General features: G+C 51.5%; 1 protein-coding gene and 1 pseudogene across 1 annotated transcript in view; both read right to left on the minus strand.

Moving 5' to 3' along the window:
- Nucleotides 1-20,113, minus strand: part of LOC144943396 (indian hedgehog protein-like) — a 120,354-nt pseudogene that overhangs the window by 26,891 nt on the left and 73,350 nt on the right.
- The window catches only part of LOC144943551 (NXPE family member 4-like), a 30,935-nt gene continuing 13,309 nt past the window's right edge, over nucleotides 2,488-20,113 (minus strand). The window contains 3 exon segments of the mRNA XM_078871124.1: nucleotides 2,488-3,020; nucleotides 4,466-4,687; nucleotides 14,215-14,273. Of these exon segments, the coding sequence (XP_078727250.1) occupies nucleotides 2,488-3,020; nucleotides 4,466-4,687; nucleotides 14,215-14,273 (814 nt within the window).

Consider the following 20,113-nt stretch of genomic DNA (forward strand, 5'->3'; position numbering starts at 1 on the left):
TGCACTACCCTGCACTACACTACCCTGCACTACACTACCCTGCACCACCCTGCACTGCACTACCCTGCACTGCACTACCCTGCACTGCACTACACTACCCTACATTACCCTGCACTATACTACCCTGCACTGCACTACCCTGCACTATACTACCCTGCACTACACTACCCTGCACTACACTACCCTGCACTGCACTACCCTGCACTACACTGCACTACCCTGCACTGCACTACACTACCCTGCACTAAACTACCCTGCACTGCACTACACTACCCTGCACTACCCTGCACTACACTACCCTGCACTGCACTACACTACCCTGCACTGCACTACCCTGCACTGCACTACACTACCCTGCACTACACTACCCTGCACTGCACTACACTACCCTGTACTGCACCATACTGATACGTGACGAGGTTTTACTGCAGCACCGATGCACAATGAGGTTTCACCACCACACTGATACAAGTTGAGATTTCAACGCCCCACTGATACGTGACGAGGTTTCACCGCCACACTAATATGTGATGAGGTTTCACCGCCACATCACAGACTCGCCCAACCGAGATCCACAGACTCACCAATCAGACTCCCACAGACTCAACAGAGAGACCCCAAACTCACCACACAGAGACCCACAGACTCATCACACAGAAAACCATAGACTCACCACACAGACCCACAGACTCTCCACACAGAAAACCATAGACTCACCACACAGAGACCCACACACTTACCACACAAAGACTGACAGATTCACCACACAGAAAACCACAGACTCACCACACAGACCTATCGACTCATGAAACAGAGAACCACACACTCACCACACAGAGTCACCCATACCTGTCAACCCATACGGTTTACCACGTACAGGGAAATTGAGTTTTCAGGTCCATACGGCGTACATACATTTCAATAGGGCAACAAAAATGATAATTGTGTCTATTTTTAAGTGTTTATCCCTCGTGATGGGAATTTGTAGGATGAACGGTGATATGTATAAGGGGCACGGGGTGACCAATAAGGTCTGAATTGGTCTGTAATACCTGTCAATCCCTTATCAGTGCCCTACCTTTTTACAGACCAATTCAGACCTCATTCTAAATCTCAAAGTTCATCCTGCAAAGTTCCATCACAAGGGAGAAACACAAACAAAGACACATTTTTATTTTGTTTGCGTGTATTGAAACGGCTGTACGCCCTATGGACCTGACAACTCAATTTCCATGTACAAGAACACGGGATAAACCATAGGGTTTGACAGGGGTTCTTGCAGACGTTACGTTCCCTATTCCAGTATAAGAAAGACTACTTGTTTTGTATGTTTATTTCCATTAACATATTATTTCTCCAATTTAAATGTTACTTTAATTTGATTAAAATTAGGATTTGTGTATTATTCATGATGTAAGCACGCATTGTTTCGTTTATGCCGCATTAGCAGTGGCTGTAGGAGGTGCGACAGATGTGTTGGGTAGATGTTCGACATGTTCTTTTTTAAATGTTTTTGAAATAATATGTACGTTAAAATGTTGTTAAATATGATAAGCGGCTGTCATCGTAATTGAGATTTGGGCGGATTTCGTGCCCATGCAATTCAGCTGCGATGTTGTTGTGACATTGAGGGTGTCTCTGATCACTGTTGCAGATACACAATTTGCCCTTCTGAAGGGGACTCTTTAAAGGAAGTGTTTTACTGTTCCCCCCCCCCAACCTGTTCTCCCCGCCCCCCCTTGACCGGATTTCCAATGGCAGGAGACGGGACAGGGTGGACTGGCTACATACACAATCTGATTATTATTAATAAAGGTTTTGGGGTTATATTGCGTAAGTATGAATGTGTCATAACCCTCCATCACCCGACCCAGCCAGTAAGGTTCGTCACGTAAACAACGAGCCCATTAGTGTACTACTTCAGCCCACCGGTGGGCTAGAAAATAAATCCCAAATGCATCATAGAGGTTTTTGTGTCAGATCGTGATCTAACGAAAAACAACTCTATCATGGATAATATTGGTCGCGAGAGCATATGTGTTAAACTAAATGCCAAATATTTTTACAATCTGAATACAAAAATTTGGAACGCTTCACAAACCTTACTGGCTGTGCCGGGTGGTGGAGGGTTACGACACAACATTGATACCTATGCGATCTAACCCAAAAACCTTAATTATGAATAATATTGGTCACGAAAGCCTATATGTTAAACCGAATCTGCTTATTGTTGTTATTTTTAGTTTGTTGTCCTTCCCCGCACCTCCGACTAGCCACGGTTTGCTACGTACGGTGCAAAAGAAGTTCAACCAATACCCGCCATTCACCACGAATCACATTTCACCACACAAACACAATCAAACAGCCACGTCCTCTCGGGTAGCAGGGTAACGATTTCACCATGGAAGTTGAAAGATAAAAAAAATCGGAATTTGTTCGATTTGTCATTCATAGGGAGAGAACAAAAAACCGCGGCGCAAGAAAAATCTAACAAATGTACGACAGAAACAGATCGACTTGACTCTTCACTATCGCCTTGCTGGGGTGGATTTGAGCCGAGTTAACCGATGCGGTCATATCCCACGCGTCGACAAAAGCCACGTCCGCACCGCGGAACGCGTCCAGGGTGATTTCATTCACCCTGAACGTGCTCCAGTTGTTGAATATCTCGAGGTTGTCGGCGTCGCGCGTGTTTGCCAACTTGACGATGACCCTGGTCTCGGGGCTTCTCCGCAGCAGCCTCCTAACGGCCCCGCCAATGTTCCGCATTCGCGTGCGGAAAACCTCCAGAGGGAAGGGGGTGAAGTGAGCCCCCAGGCTGATGCCCACTGCCACGCGGCTCCCGCCGGACATCCCGTCGATGCGACGGGCGATGTGCTGGACGTCTTCCTTGAGGGTGTATGACGCCGTGACCAATGGGTAGGCGTGGCAGAACCAAGCGAGCGTGATGTTGTTTCTCGCGTCGATTGCCAACTTCGGTTGGTGCCGTCCGGATTTGTAAAAGTCGACACGTTTCAAAGCTGCATAGGCACGGACACAGTGAATAACCTCAGCACGCTCCGCATATTAAGATTGCATCGCCACTACAGTAGATGTTCTGCAGTGCATCGATCAGGCATATGATGAAGATTCATTTGATTCACGTATTACTCTTTTGGCTATTTGAATTTTGCCAGTTAAGGCCCACCGAGCGATTTTGATCCTAATCAGAAGTAACCTGGCCAAAAATTATAGCTCAACGAGGTTGCTTATACTGGTAGGAACCTCCTGGTTACACCAGCCCACAGGGGATTATTGTGTCCGTCCGTCGTGCAGGGATGGGCTGCGTGGGGAGGGAGGGGCTGGGTGGGGAGGGGAGGGTGTGGAGGGGCTGGGTGGGTAGGGTGGGGCAGGTTGGGGAGGAGAGGGTGGGGAAGGGCTGGGTGGGGAGGGTGGGGAGGGGCTGGGTGGGGAGGGTGGGGAGGGGCTGGGTGGGGAGGGTGAGGCTGGGTGGGGGGTGGGAGGGGTGGGGCTGGTCACCCCGTGGTGCCCTTATAAAACTCAACGTTTAACCTACTCACGCCGGCTTGTGCCCGCCCTCACAGTCGGGCATATATGCGGAATACACCACGCCGCTGTTGACCCTGGCCATTGACCGAGCAACCCAACGTTCCTACCAGCTCCCTCCGCAGGAATGTGTTTAAGTGGAAATTTATAGCAGTAGCCAAAAACTCTGAACGCATGTTTCCAAAAGAGGAAGGAAAACCGGAGGACCCGGAGAAAAATCAACGTGACCATCAGGAGAATACGTAAACTCCAAATATACAGCAGGCGTCAGGGTTGGGATCGAACCCACGAACCTCCTGCATACCAGGCGAGAGAGTCAACATCTTGTATTGATGCTATCAGTAGTGATTATGATTCCCACAAACAGTGCATTTTCAGGACATTCAAACAGAGCTCCGTCATGATAGCCTCGCGCTCTAAGAACGGGGCGAATACCAAAATTTACAATTCTGGTAAATCGCCCAATGAAGTTAGTTTTAATCACCAGCGAAATGTCACGGTACTCCAATTGTAAATGTTAAAGTGGGTTTACTCTCCAACACATAACTGGTTAGTGCTGAACTAGTATATTACACTACATACTACACTATACACTACACTGCTATACATTGCACTACACAATACAATAAACTACACACTACACTAATATAAACTACACTCTAATTATAAATGATGCAGTGGGGTTACTCTCCAACACACAACCGAGTTAGTGTTGAACTAGTAACTAATTGGCACCACGTTTTGCTTACGTGACAAACCTCCTTACCGATTGGCTGCTTCGGGGGTGGTGGCGACTGTGGTTCTAACGACACACACACTTCACAATCTAACCCCCCAGAAACAAACTAATTTTTATCGTGAATAACAACGGCGAAACGATGGCGATCGCCATCGGCGGTGCCCCCCGCCGCCCCTTTACCTGTGACGAACGTCTCCAGGTACTCCATATATTGCCTGATGGTGGAGTCTCCGAACAGGTACACCTCCCTGTGCCGCAGGCAGTCGGTGACCTTCGCTGGGGTGTCGAAGCTCCTCGCACTGCACACGGTGGACCGCCAAACACCCTGCAGGTAGAAGCCGCTGGGTCTCGGCGTGCCCAACCCGGGCAAACAAGTCTTCAGGGGCATTTCTTGCGGAGCTCCTGTCCCCCGGAAGGCAATCGTCAACCTGGTATGCAAGAGGTCGTGGGTTCAATCCTGGCCCTGACACGTGCTGCTTTATATTTGTAGTTTGCATGTGGCTAGGAGATGTTAATTACCTCGCCTGGTATGCAAGAGGTCGTGGGTTCAATCCTGACCCTGAGACCTGCTGCTTTATATTTGTAGTTTGCATGTGGCTAGGAGATGTTAATTACCTCGCCTGGTATGCAAGAAGTCGTGGGTTCAATCCTGACCCTGACACCTGCTGCTTTATATTTGTAGTTTGCATGTGGCTAGGAGATGTCAATTACCTCGCCTGGTATGCGAGAGGTCGTGGGTTCAATCCTGACCTTGACACCTGCTGCTTTATATTTGTAGTTTGCATGTGGTTAGGATATGTTTATTACCTCGCCTGGTATGAAGGAGATAGTGGGTTCGATCACGACCCTAATGTCTGCTCCTGTATATTTGTAGTTTGCATCTGGCTAGATGTTAACTACCTTGCCTGGTATGCAGGAGGTCGTGGATTCGATCCCGACCTGACACCCGCTTTATACTTGTAGTTTTCACGTGGCTAGGAGATGATAATTACCTCACCTGGTATGCAGGAGGTAGTGGGTTCGATCCTGACCCTGATGCCTGCTGTTGTGTATTTGGAGTCAGTGTCTCTCTTATCACCATGGTGGCTAGCAGATGTTAACTACCTCGCCTGGTATGCAGGTCATGGGTTCGATCCTGACCCTGACACCTGCTGTATATTTTGAATCTGCCTCGCTCTCTCATCACCACGGTGGCTAGGTGATGTTAACTACCTCGCCTGCTATACAGGAGGTCGTGTGCTCGGTCCCGACCCTGACGATGCCTGCTGCTGTATATATCTAGTTTGCATGACTCTCTCTCTCATCATCATCACGTTGGCTAGGATATCTTAACTACCTCGCTTGGCACGCAAGGGATTGTGGGTTCGATCCCGACCTGACGCCTGCTGTAAGCTCGTAATTTTCTTGTGGCTAGGAGATGTTAATTACCTCGCCTGGCGCGCAGGGGATTGTGGGTTCTATCCCGACCATGACACCTGCTGTATATTTTGAGTTTTTGCCTCTCTCTCTCCTGGTGCATGCTGGGAGTGAGTAAACCGAGCGTGGCTGCTAGTGTGAGCTCCGAGAATATTTAGTTTTTCTTTGTTCAACCTAGTTTTTTCACATTCTAATTTTTCTACATCATTTTTCTATTCTGTACTAAAATATCGTTTTCATTTTAGTTTTTTCATTTGTTTTCCTTTGTAAGGCGTGCCCCATTTGGGGCAGGCCTGCTCAACTGGGGCACGCCTGTCTCCAAACTTGGCAAACAAAAAATGTGTGGGCCTGAGCAGGAGTCATGGCTTGAAGGTAGTTACCGAGCCAAAGCGTTTCTGTCGAGAACAGCATATTGGTAATTGGGATAGTTGTTGGTTTTCAGAATCTTAAATCACCATCCAGCATGATCAAAGTTATTGTTGTTTTTTTTAGTAGCGAGTCACCACTGATGGTGGAGCAGGGCTTTGAGCTCAATGGTGTTTGCTTCGCCTCTGTCTGCTCCGGCTGAAAAAAAAGTCTTGTCCAATTTAACCACCCATTTTCCAATGATGTGGACATTTTAATCTATATATTTCGTTACGGAAAAAAGTGTCTCTGAGATGAGAATGATTCCCCTGGGATGCAAGGTGTCAGAGCTGAGGTATGTGATGTTCTTCAGGAGGCAGGTCTTCACGATCCTCACATGGCCACAAAAAAACTCGAAACCTTCAGTTGAAATTCACCGTTGGTGAATGTAATTACACAGTCTTTGCCATGACTGACACTGTAAAGTGTTTTAGCTATGGGACTGTGGAACACCTGGTCAGGGCCTGCCCTAAACTTGCGAGCTTGGGGCTGAGACAAGCCGTGCTTCTGAGGCTGATGCAGCAGCTGAGGAAACCGAGTGTGTGGGGATGCCTGCCTCTCTGAGGCTGAAGCTGGACCGGCGAGACGAGATAAGGTAGGGACATTGTCTCAGGATGAGACGGGAACAGTTATTGGGCCTGTAGCTGTGCCGGGCCAGGACTCACTGTCCACCTCCCTGCCTGATTTGAAGTCGGAGGGCAGGATGTCATGACTGTGGGCATGGAAACTGTGGAGCGTGAGGTATGGCCGAAATGAGGGACGTGTGAAGAGGGCTGTTCTTGGCCTAGATGCTGTGGATGAGGCCCCTAAGCCCATGACTGCAATATCGGAGCCACAGCAGCTGGATTCGGTGCAGCCTCTCAGCCTCCCGGAGCAGTCCCTGTTTTAGGCCTCCTCCACTCGCTCCCTGTATAGGTCTCTTGACTCAGATCTTCGGAGTGATGGTGATGAGCCTCTAACCATGGATGCACCTCGGGTTCCAGGTCAGGGGAGATTGATTCGCGATTAATACACCTGTAGTGAGTTCAACTGAGTCGCAGAAGTGCTCTTGGAGGCAGCACATTTATTCAACACCAACACACGGGGTAACTGCCCCTTAACAGAATAACAACCTATGGTAGTGACCACCACGCTAACTACACTAATTATACCGTAACTAGCTACAACGGTAGAACGTAGACGAAGGTTTCTTCCAGATGAACAACAACGCCGGTCCCTCTGGGGGACCCGGCTTATATTCTCTGCGGCGTGGCTGGCTCCGCCCTTGGCCACGACCACCTCCCAGAATCCTCGAGCAGGATCTGGACCCGGACCACGTGACCACCCCTAGCCCCCACTTGGCGCCCCCCCGTAGACTTAACCGGTCACGTGTCCTCTTGGGTCAACCAGGGTGCCATGGCCTTTAGTAACCCTGGCACACCCACACCTTATCCTGTAGGGTTGGCACTGCATGCCAAGCGTGGTGCCACCTAGCACTATCAACCAGCGCTCACCAAGCCCCTCTAGGGCCGGTACTACACCCACATCATAGTGGTGTCTGCGATGTGCTTACATCGCAAGCCGTGCCTTTCTAGGGCCGCCACAGCACAGTGACATCCCGCGATGTCACTACATCACCCCTCCCTTCGTAGCACTAAGCTGTCCCGGCTGTCAACTCCCCCTTCAAAACGGACAGAACGAACAAACAGACAACCCCTATGTGTGCATCAACAAATACCCAAACACCTCTATACAATATATACATAATCTACAAATATACAGTAACTAACGGGGGAAAGGGACAGAAATACAGAACAACAATAAGCAAAAACAAGGGAAGAGAGAGAGAGAAAAATAATAAAATGCAGTTAAACGCGAAATCCTCAGGACCCGCTCCATAACCAGCATCTCCCACCCTCACCATGTAACAACACCCGCAAGCACAATAATGGGTAGGTTCAGCTAATAACCAATACCGCATGCCGAGTGCAACAACCAACTGACGGTGTAGGAGCATGTGTGTATGGGGATCACAAAAACCGAATAGGCAGGGCCTACAGGGGAGGTGGGCTCTCTCTATGGAGGTCCTGGGGGGAATTTGAAAATGTCCCGTCGAACCCGGCTCCTCACAAAGAGCAGTCGTCCAGGCAGATGGGCTCTCCTCTCCTGAATCCAGTGGAGACAGTGCAGGTGGCGGGTTGGGGTACATTAAACATGTGGCACCTTCGGGTATAGTGGAGGATGGTCAGGCGGGGGAGGCGTCGTCGCGGTACTCGGCAGCCCGACGAGACGTGTCCTGGCAGGCCTCAGTTGCAGCACACGACGAACCCTCTCCCAGGACGAGGAGAGGTCTTCCGCCGTCGTTGTTGTTCATCTCGTCCCCCCACGAGCTTCCGCCTTGAGTTGAAGCACAGGCTTGGATGGGCTCCACATCTTCGGGTGTATCCCGTGCCTCACAAGGTGCGGTACACGCCGCAAACCCCTTATGCCATTGCAAGAGCAGGTGCGCCTGGATGCATCTTGCAACCTTGAGAGAAGACAAGTTGTCTTCATCGACAGCCGGCAGGATGATGTTGAGGTCCTTTGTCAACGTCAGTAATCTCTCGAGGACCAGCGAATCGAATTTGTCGTGGTCCATCATCAAGAAAGCAGCCTTTGCTAGTGCAAATAGTGCGCTATGGAAGGTGAGGGGCGTCTCGGCCTCCCCACTCCTCTACGCAATGAACTTATGGCGCACATTTGACGGTGGTTCGTAGATTGCGGCCATTTGCGCAAAGGCGTGATGTAACGTGGCCCTCTCCGACGGCGGGATGGTGACAAACGCCGCCAACGTGTCGTCATCAGGAGCGGCGGGCAGCCCTCTCAGCGCCTCCATCTCTGTCCACCCCGCCACCTAGTCCTCTCCGGCGGCTGTAAATTATTTAACAAAGGGCAGTCGTCGACTGAAAGATGGAATGTGCACAGGCGAGTTCAATGCAGTCTCAGATTTGGCGGGCTCTTCGCTCCGCTCTGTTATCAAAATGGTGGCCACTTGCGCGCGCTGCGCCACGGAGGTTCCCCGTTGGCGGGATAACTTCGTCGTCCTCGTGGTATGTAGTCTGCTTTGCGGAAAGATAACCTAACTCGGCTAGATAAATAAAAAAATAACGTTTGGCCACTTCCGACACAAGTTGTAGTGAGTTCAACTGAGTCACAGACGTACTCTTGAAGGCACCACATTTATTAACACCAACACCAACACACGGGGTAACTGCCCCTTAACAGAATAACAACCTATGGTGGTGACCACCAGGCTAACTACACTAATTACAATATAAATAGCTACAACGGACCGGACCACAACTCAGGTCCAGGTTCACGTGTTGGAGACTTGGTAGAACGTAGACGAAGGTTTCTTCCAGATGAGAAACAACGCCAGTCCCTCTGGAAAACTCGACCGGGTGAGCCATGAGTACCTGGATAAACTCCTAACGTCACTCGGCTTCAGCCAGGCATTCATCTCGCACATTAGGCTCCTGTACACGGACACATCCAGCCTCATGAAGATAAACCAGTGGTTTGTCACCCCTTTCCCTGTGATGAGGCGGGGTCAAACAGGGATGCCCCCTCTCGGGGCTGCTGTACACCCTGATCATTAAGCTGCTCCTATGCCACCTGAGACAAAATCTGTCTGGCCTCAGTGTCCCAGGACCTGAGAACGCGGTTGTCAGGCTCTCAGCCTTCACAGACGGCATATGTGTCATGCTCAACAACACACATGACGTCTCCGCGCTTTTCAAGGCGGTTGTAGTGTACGAGAAGGCTGCAGTGTATGAGAAGGCCTCCTCCACCAGGGTCAATTGGGCCAAGTGCGAGGCCCTGTGTTTGGGGTCGCGATGCGGTATACGCTCTGTGCTCCTCCCAGGAGGCTGACGCAGTCAAGTACCTAGGGGCTACTTGAGGAAACCACGCATTGCTCTGAACATCTGGACTGAGCTGACCGACAAAATTGAGGCCAAATTACTGGCATGGGCACGCCTCACTCCGCAGATGTTCTTTAGGGGCCGAGTGCTCGTCGCTACCAACCTGGCAGCATCCGTGCTGTGACACAAGACCAAGGCCCTCCAGCCTCCTGTCGGGCTACTCACTCGAGTGAACCGCTCACTCACGCACTTCATCTGGCATGGAAAGTACTGGCTCAAGTCGGGAGTTCTCTGTGGGTGAGGGTGGCCATGGTCTTGTGGACTTCGCTGCCAGGGTCATGAGCTTCAGGCTCATGGCCGTGAGGCGGCTGCTGTATGATTGGGTGGAGCTACCCTGGAAGTTGCCGGCACTCACCCTGCTGAGAAATGCAGGGGGTATCTAGAGTACAGAAAGGAGCTCTTCCTATTGGACCTGAGCCTGGTCGACTACACGAGGCTGCCAAGTTATTGCCAGGTTATTATCAAAGCCTTTTGGACGCATGTCAGTTTTGAGTGGAGCAGAATGCTCGCGCACTATGACCTCACACATTTCCTGAACGAGCCCTTGTTCTGCAACGGCCTCTTCCAGGGGATCAGAGGAGAGAGGACTCTGGCTCTACACTTCACATCAGTAGGGCTGTGGAAAGTCTTCGACCTCGTGCAGGGCCACCAGTCGAAGTCCGCAGCACCACGGGATTCCGCTCCATGCTCGCTAGGGAGAAACTGCTGCGAGATGTGCTCAGCGCCATGCAGGAGCTGCGCCTGAAGCTGGAGGCGCCGGAGGACAGTTGCAGCCCCCCCCCTCCTCCTCCTTCCCAGAGTTGCACTTCTCCTGCATGCAGCCCCCTGACCACAGCGACTCCGGGAAGCTACTGAAGCTCTGAGGCTGCAGGAACATGCCCCTGAAGAGCGCCCCAAAGAATGTGCTCAACATGTGCTGTGTCAAGGCACTGCATTCTCGGAACCTGGCCATCCTACTGGAAACAAAATGGAGAGATAATTTTTCCCCCCTCATTGTGGCTGCCCCCCAGTGGAAACAAATGTTCAAGTCTGCCGTAGCCAAACACTGCGGTAATCTTCAGTGGGGATTGGCATACTGGATGTTGTCATCGGCCGTGTGGCTCAGCCGAATCTCCCTGGGGGTAGCAAACTTGTGCACTTTCTGCGGTTCCAGGGGGGGGTCTGCCCCACCAGTACTTACACTGTCAGCAGCTCAACCCAGTGTTCCACCATTTAGGGACGATTTTCAGGAGAGTGGGGGTGCCCTTCTACAACAGCAGCTTCATATATTGGGTGCCTTACCTGGCTAACAAGTGCCACCATCTCGCCAATCCATCTGCGCCCAAGCGAAGATGGCGGTGTACAAGACGAGGAAAAAGATGCTCCAGGCAACACTGATGGCTGCTCTGTGGTGCCAGTGTTCAGGGGCCTGCTCAATGCGTGGCTCCGGTGATGCGAGCATCTTCTTCGAATGCTTGAGGGCCGTAAAAGTCCTCTGTACCGGCGTAAACGGCACCGTACTTTTCACCTTCGAACGCACTCGGTCGTCGGGCGTGGCATGCACGATGACCACCATGTGACGTTTTTGTGTTATGCAGGGAACGTCCAGTGCCACGTGCTGCAGCGCGTGCTTTTTATTGTATTGGGTTATTTGTTGCTGGTGACTGTGTTTCGAATCGAAACCGGCTCCAGTGCTGTTGCTGCTGACAACAATAAACGAGGTTTAAAAGTCAGTCTCTTCTCTCTCACCTCTCACTCACCTATGTATCTCTCCTCTCTCTCTCTGACCTGTTTCTCGCTCACTCACCTCTCTCACTCTCACCTCTTGCTATCACTCACCTCTCTCACCTCTCTCTCTCGCTCTCTCACTCAACTCTCTCTCTCTCACCTGTCTCTCACTCTCTCTCTCACCCCCACCCCGCCACCTCCACTTCTGCCTCCTGGCGTTAAACGTGAACACACGTGGGTGTCTTTGGGGTAATGCTGATTTCGCATCATGGAATTGGGATGGGTGTCTTGGAGAGTGGTGGAGAGGCTGAAGAAGTGGATGCCACTTCTCACACTACTCTCCTTTAGAGGGCCGAGTGTTAATCAGAAACACACTCGTGGCCTCCACTTCGTGGCATTGGCTCGTGTGTTGGAGCCCTCACACTCGTTACTATACTCAGTGCAGACCCTGGCAGTTTACTTCTTCTGGGATAGTCTGCATTGACTCAGGAAAGGCGGTGCTGCATCTCCCGCTGAGTGGGGGTGGGAAGGGAGATGGTATACCTGGCCAGCAGGGTAGCTGCCTTCAGGCTAAAACTATTGCACAGGCTCCAGTATGCAGAACAGTCCCCTCTATTGAAGGGCGTTCTGCTCTTTTTATTTTCCAAAATGATGGTGGCAGTCTGCGTCACGACTTCCAGTGGCTTTTAATTGACATGGGGAAGATAGACGGTAGGGGGGGGGGCTATCGCCATTTTATAAAAGTAGTTTTAATGTATGGTGATTGCTGCGGCTTGAGTGAAATGGAGGGAGTTGTAATGGCATTGTAGCGGAGCCTCTGTTACTTAACCACCATATCCAGGGTGGAATCTTTTAACTTGAGCGACTTGGTTTCGAGTTTTTTGGACGATGGAATCGCCAAGGTTAAAGACCCGCTCAACTAAAATAATTAAATGTGGGAATCTGCAGAGTGCCCGATGCCGCTTTTGAAGCTACACTCCGTACGGTTCGTGGAGAGACTCTCTGCAAAAATCTAGTCAGTCTTACCGTAACAAGGCGTGGCAGTCATGGAAAAATTGATTGATGACCGCAACATTCCCATGCTAGTTGTAGGTCCAGCGATCTGTAGGACTCAGAGAACTGGAAACAAACTCTTGCGGTTTAGCCGTCTTCTACGTCAAATTGTTTTAAAGACGCCACAAAAGTCGAGCTCTGACTATTGCACGTCAAGGTTTACAGCTTTGAACCTTTACAAGAATTGTGTGGCACGGAATAGAGGGAGCATCTCCCTCTGCCAGAGACTCGCTTCCCGGCATGGAGGGCCGTGTATAAGGTATCCACACTCAAGAGGGTTGGGGATTTGCAGTGGAGAGTGGCGCATGGCATTGCTACATTCGGTTTGCTATTGAAACACATCGACGAGGAGGCGTGCAAGCTTTGCCCATGTTGTGACAGCAGGGAAACCGTGTCTCACGTATAAGAACAGGTTTTACCCTTTCTGTAAATAAAACAAAGGGTGTTAAAATGATAACACACCAAACAAAAACCTATTGAACATGCAACACAAAGTTTTTCAAATATATGAATCGGTTTTACTCTTTGTAGCAATAAAACAGGGGGTGTTAAGATCTTAAAACACCAAACAGAGACCTTTTGCAAAGAATCAGGTTACTGCATTAACCACATGTGGTAGTTGTGGCGAACATGCGATGTTTTTTTCGTATGCATATTCACCACAAGTACCGTGTGTGGTCAATTATGTACATGATTACTTGCAGAAGGTTCCTGTTTGGTGTTTTGACGTCTTAGCACCCCCCGTTTTATTGGCAGAAAGGGTTAAACCTATTCTTATATGTTGATACTGGCAAGGGAGGTCCCATAACATGTCTCACGTGGTTTGCCCGCTGTCCAAGGCTCACCCTCCTGTTTGTAAAATTACACGCAATCCTCAGCAAGATGTCCCTACTAGTTTTCTACATATCTCTGTTAATTTTGGGATAAAAATTTTTTCCCGCCACGACAGCAAGAAAGGGCTGCTCGGCCAATTATTTACTGGGACAAGCCAAGTTGGCAATTTTAAAGAGTCGAAAGAACAAGTTGGCAGGTTCCGAGTGCGCGAACACCACTTTCCGTCTGTTGGCGAGCACGGGGATGTAGGTTGCGTTTTGGTTCTTATAAAATGATGAATGATCTGGGCAAGGGTGGTGCGCTGACGAAGCGCTGTGTGAAGTCTGCATTGGCGACTTAATTTTTAACTTTTGATGCGATTTGTGTGCGATGTCGTCTGTGACGCATTTTTACTTACGTGGAAATTTCCCATTCTGGATAAAAGAATAACAAAGTGCCAAAAAAGTCGACTCTCTCGATGCAGCAGTCAAGTTCCACATGCGATTCGCCGATAACCAAAACCGCGGAGAGCAAATTTCGTGAATAACCAGATGATTACTGTACTTTTGATGATCGCAATATCACACATCTTACCTTTATACTGCGTAGCTTGCACCTTGTATTTGATGTTTATAGGAACAAGGTTATTCCCACTGTAACGACATTTTAATAAGATGATTATTTCAGGTCAATAATCCGCACGCGCAATGCAACATTACTTGCAAAATACTACTCCCCCCGTGGTCACCGTGAAACCAATGGCGAGTGGCAGCATGTAACTTTATAACTTCGTTTTTTTTGCGCACGCCTGCTGATGTGGATGCAGAGCAACCAACTACGATTTCACATTCAGGTGGATGGGTGTGAGTGGGTGTGGGCGAGTGTGGAGGGTGTAGATGGGTGTGGGTGGGTGTGAGTGGGTGTGACTGAATGTGGGTGAGTGTGGGTGAGTGTAGGTTGTCTGGCAAAAACAACCCCCTACCTCCTCGTGGTGCCGGACGGCAACGCTGTGGTGGGCAGTGCCGTGGGGGGAGGGCCAATTTAGATTGGCCATTCCCCTCATGGCGTTTGGAACGACCACAGCGGCTTTATGGAGTGCTAGGGGCTGGTAACTCCTCCACCTTTAATTAATTACCACAAACCGTGTTTAAAATATATAATTAATAAGCTTGTGCCGGAGGCCCCGGAGGGACAGGCGTCTATGACGTCTCCTGGCCAAACACCATTTGGCGGAGCCAGGAGATTGAATATTTACCCTGGGGGCTCCTTCAGAAACAACAAAAACCCAATGAGGATGGCCACGTGGAATGTTCGAACGCTCACTGTGGAGAAGAGGCTACCACTCTTCTGTCAGGAGCTGGACTGGTACATCCCGGATCTATGTGGCATTCAGGAGGTCTGGTGGACTGGCTCTGGCTCCTGCCACCACGAGGGGTGGACAGTTCCCTACTCGGGGCAGGAGACCACCAAACAACAGGGAGTGGCTCTTCTTCTGAACAAAATAATTACTACTTTGGGCTCGCCTTCCCATCAACCGGAGGCAAGGAGTTGTGGTCGTGGTTACTTATTCCCCCACCGAAGACGAACATCCGTGTAGAGATGCAGGAAAGGCCGATTAGTCAGATGGCTTCTAATACCTCCTGTCACAGGTGTTAGCCAAAGTGGCCCCTGGGGATAGTCATCCAGTTGGGCGACTTCAATGGCCAAGTTGGTCATGATGCTGTTCTTGAGTGATTGGAAGAAATGGGCCAGATCAGCTCAATAACAATGGTAGGAGGCTGCTATATTTTTGTGCAGCCCATGTGCTTGTAATAACCAACACGCTGTTCCGGCATCGGCACATTCACACAACATCATGGATGTGTAATGTAGTAACTCCACGGGAGACGACTTCACGGGTAACACACTCTTTATTTTCTCAAACTTGGTTACAGGTGACTAACACCTACTTTGTATCTCGGGTGACAAACACCCACTTCGCTACTTGGCGACTAACGCCCACTGAGTTACTCGGATGACCAACATCCACTTAGTACTCGGGTGACAAACACCCACTTAGCTACTTGGCGACTAACGCCCACTGAGTTACTCGGATGACCAACCTCCACTTAGTACTCGGGTGACAAACACCCACTTAGCTACTTGGCGACTAACGCCCACTGAGCTACTCGGATGACCAACATCCTCTTAGCTACTTGGCGACTAACGCCACTGAGCTACTCGGATGACCAACATCCACTTAGTACTCGGGTGACAAACACCCACTTAGCTACTTGGCGACTAACGCCCACTGAGCTACTCGGATGACCAACATCCACTTAGCTACTCGGCGACTAACGCCACTGAGCTACTCGGATGACCAACATCCACTTAGCTACTCGGCGACTAACGCCACTGAGCTACTCGGCTTCACTAGGTCTTCAGCTCCGTCTTCGGGTCTTCAACTGGGTAACTCTCCCCGAGTGCTCTCGCGCGTCCCCCTTTATACCCCACCTGCGGACGTCGCTGCGAGCACCCACTTATTCGACCAATCGCCGGGTGCTGGCTACGATCCTCTTTTCCCACATCTCATCGTGCCTCACCACTCACTCCGCGCCGCCTCGTCATCTGTCACTCCCGGCGCGCGCGTCCACACCACGCCCACAACGCGTGCCCAACCCCGCACCCCGCGCCGCCCCGTGATCCATCACTGTCACAGTCGGCGCACGTCAATACCACCACTACATCACCCCCTACCACGTAGCTCGCAGCCGCCCCGGCTGCTACAAAAATTACAAACCCTCCCTGTGTGCCCCGTAACACAACACAACAACAAGAACAACAACTAAGCTAACAACACAACACGACGCGAACACCACCATCCGCAACCCTCAACCAATGCCACCGCGACAACAGAACAATATATACAAACCGGCGAGTGACAATAGCAATGTGTATACAAAAAAAAAAAAAATGGATTTTTTTTTTTTTTTCTTTCGACTCGTGCAGTGTCCCCTTTTCTTCCGAGCGTCCCTACAACGGGACATTATCCCGGCAGAGGGGAACACCGGGCGAGCTCGGTGTAGAGCACAAAAAAAACCCGTCCTCATGAAAATTGTTGAGACCTAGCCCGAGTCCGCCTTGCCGGTCCGTCGTACGGCACCAGACGCGGTTGAACGTCCGGTGGTGCCGGCGGTTCAGGAAGACATCGGCCAGGCATCGAGGACTCGTGCGTGCCCCGGGGTTCAGGCTCTCGATGGTCAGCAGCCGTCAAGCCCGAGGCACCTGGGGGTGGGTCAGGTGGAGACACGTGAGGATCAGCCTGCGACACCTCCCTCCCCGAGTCGACGGTCACATCACACGCCCGGTCGTCACGGCACAGAACGGGGTCACACGGTGCCGCATAGGGCTTCAGTCGGGAGGGGTGCACATACCAACGGCGTTTCCCCCATTTAATCTGTATACTCTGGGGCCGTGCAACCCGCACAATTTCCACCGGTCCCCTCCAAGGTCTCAACAACTTGGGGGACGTAGCCAACGGTGCATGTGGACAATGCAGCCAGGCCTTATCGCCTGGTTTCCAATCATGCGTATGCACCCTCCGCTCATGCAATTTCTCGTTTGCAATTTGCCGCGACCGCGAATTCAACCTTGCCCCCTCCCGCGCTTCAGTCAATTTGGCGATATTAAATTTGATGTGGTCTGCCAATTTAGATTTTGCACGTGGCTGGGAAATCCCCAGTTGGACGTCCATGGCCGGATCGGCCTCCCGCCCATACATAAGAAAAAATGGGGAAAACCCTGTCGCCGCATGAGGGGCCATTCGATAGGCCGCGAGTACCCCCGGCACCTGTAAGTCCCAATCAACCTGATCGTCGCAGACCTGTTGGCACAACATAGACGTAATCGTTCTGTTCAGACGCTCAACCATCCCGTCAGTCTGCGGGTGGTAGGGGGAAGTACGCACTTTCTTTGTACCCAACAGGTCGCACACCTCGCGCAACAAAACGCTCGAAAAATTCTTCCCTTGATCCGTCAGCAAGCGTTCGGGGGCGCCCTTGTCCAACACATAACCCTGGACAAAGGCGTCCGCCACCGCCGCAGCCGACTGGTTGGCGAGCGGCCATGCCATAGGCCATCGGGTGAAGTATTCCACGCCAACCAGCAGGAACCTATTTCCCCTTGGTGTAACCGGAAAGGGCCCCAAGATGTCCAACGCTACCAATTCGTTTATACGCGAAACCTGAATGGATTGCAGCGGTGGATTAGCCGCCAATGGTGGCGGTTTCCTTTTGGCGCACTCTACGCATCCCTTAAGAATATTCGCCACGTCGTTACCCATCCCCGGCCAATAATAGTCTCGCTGGATTAGGGCGAGCGTTTTGTGAAAACCCAGATGCATGAGCCGTTCATGAGCTGCCAGAACAATCCTACCCCGCATAGCAACAGGCACCACGAGCACGTGACGCCGGGACATGTTGTCCCACCTCATCAACAGGCCCTGTCTGCACACCCAGGAACCGACCCGCGCCTCCCCTTGTTCGGGAGCGCCAACTTTCCGACGCAGCGTAAGTAGGGAGCTGTCGGACATCTGGAGGCGGCCCCACTCAATGAGGGGCAACGACAACAGCGAATCCCTCCCCGTGGGGGCGTCCTCTCCCGGGGTGTCAGTGGCGGCGAGCGCAACTCCCGGGGCGCCGGCGACCGGGGGTTTGCACCGCGCTGATCCCAACAAACATGTGCAGTCCGTGCATGGCGGCAACCGCGACAAGGCGTCCGCGTTTGAGTGCCGCAACCCTTTTCGGTAAATCGTCGTGAATTGGTAGTCTTGAAGGACCTCCAACCATCGGGACAATTGGCCCGATGGCTGCGCCACGCGCATAGCGTATTGTAGAGCCGCATGGTCCGTCCGGACCGTAAAATGACGGCCGTAAAGATACGGCCTGAATTGCTGTGTAAAAAACACAATGGCTAACAATTCACGACGAGTTACGCAATAGCGTTGTTCTGCGGGGGAAAGAACCCTACTACCGTAGGCGACCACCCGTTCAACCCCCCCGACCAACTGTGAGAGCACCCCCCCGATACCCGTATTGCTGGCGTCCGTGTCAAGCAAAAACGGTTGTGTGAAATCGGGGTAACACAAGGGGGGAGCCTGCACCAAAGCGTCACGGAGGGAGCAGAACGCATCCTCCTCCTCTGCCCCCCAGTGAAACCTCACACCCTTAGCCGTCAAAGCGTGCAGGGGCTTGGCTATGGTGGCAAATTGCCTGACAAAACGACGGTAATAGGAGGCAAAACCAATGAAACTACGAACCTCCGTGACCGAGGTTGGCGTTGGCCATGAGCTGACGCAATGCGTCTTAGCAGGGTCCGTCGAGATCCCTGAACGACTCACAATATGGCCCAAATACCTGACAGATTCCCGAAGCAGAAAACATTTAGCCGGTTTAAATTTTAGCTTAGCGGAACGCATCCTGAGGAACACCGCTCTCAGTCGCTGGAGGTGCTCCTCGAAAGTCCGACTAAAGACGATAATATCGTCAAGATAAATCAAACAGGTATCCCATTGGAGGCCTGACAAAACCAATTCCATGAGTCTCTGGAACGTGGCGGGGGCGGAATGTAAGCCCATGGGCAAACGGTTGAATTCAAAAAGGCCCCCAGGTGTGCGGAAAGCAGTTTTAGGTTTAGACTCGTTATCGAGTGGCAATTGCCAAAATCCAGAAAGCAGATCGAGTGTGGAAAAAAACTGCGCTCCCGCCAAGGCATCCAGCGACTCATCCATCCTGGGGAGCGGATACGCATCCGCCATCGAGATTTTGTTTAAGCGGCGGAAATCGACACAAAACCGCAAGGACCCGTCCTGTTTCTTTACTAGGACAATAGGAGCACCCCACGGACTAGAAGAGGGCGAAATGATATCGGCCGCCAACATATCATTAACCGCCGATTGCACATGTTCCTTCTCGGCCGGGCTGAGCCGGAAAGGATTCTGACGAATAGGGGCCGCGTCCCCTGTAGCTATGTGGTGGCGCAACAGGTCAGTGCAGCCGATATCGTACTTATGTTTGCTGAACACGTCAGCAAACTCGATGAGCAAACCCCTCAATGCTCCCAATTGCACCCCGGACAAGTTAGCAGAACCCGCACACAGCGAGTCCAACCACTCAGTCCCCTCATCACTTTGAGGATGCGACTCGACAGTAAAATCTGCTTGAGCCACGAGCCGTTCCTCAACGGGCAGCGGCGCGGCGTGAGCCAGCACCGTTCCCTGCGCAATTACGGCCGGCCGCGACCCCGTATTCAGGACCATTACGAACGGCTCACTGTCCCCTCTCACCATGGTTTGAGCAACCGCTAAGTCGAGGCCCTTACTGGCTCTGTTTGACGGCCCCAACAGCACCCCCTGTGCCTCCGCACCCACCTCGAGTGGCTTCCTGAACCGAAGGGGTACTAACATTTGCGATCCCGGGGGTACCCGTACAGTGTGAGTCGCCAGCGCCTGCACCGT

Source organism: Lampetra fluviatilis, chromosome 31 (genome assembly GCF_964198595.1).
Source record: "Lampetra fluviatilis chromosome 31, kcLamFluv1.1, whole genome shotgun sequence".
In the NCBI taxonomy this organism is placed as follows: Eukaryota; Metazoa; Chordata; class Hyperoartia; order Petromyzontiformes; family Petromyzontidae; genus Lampetra; species Lampetra fluviatilis.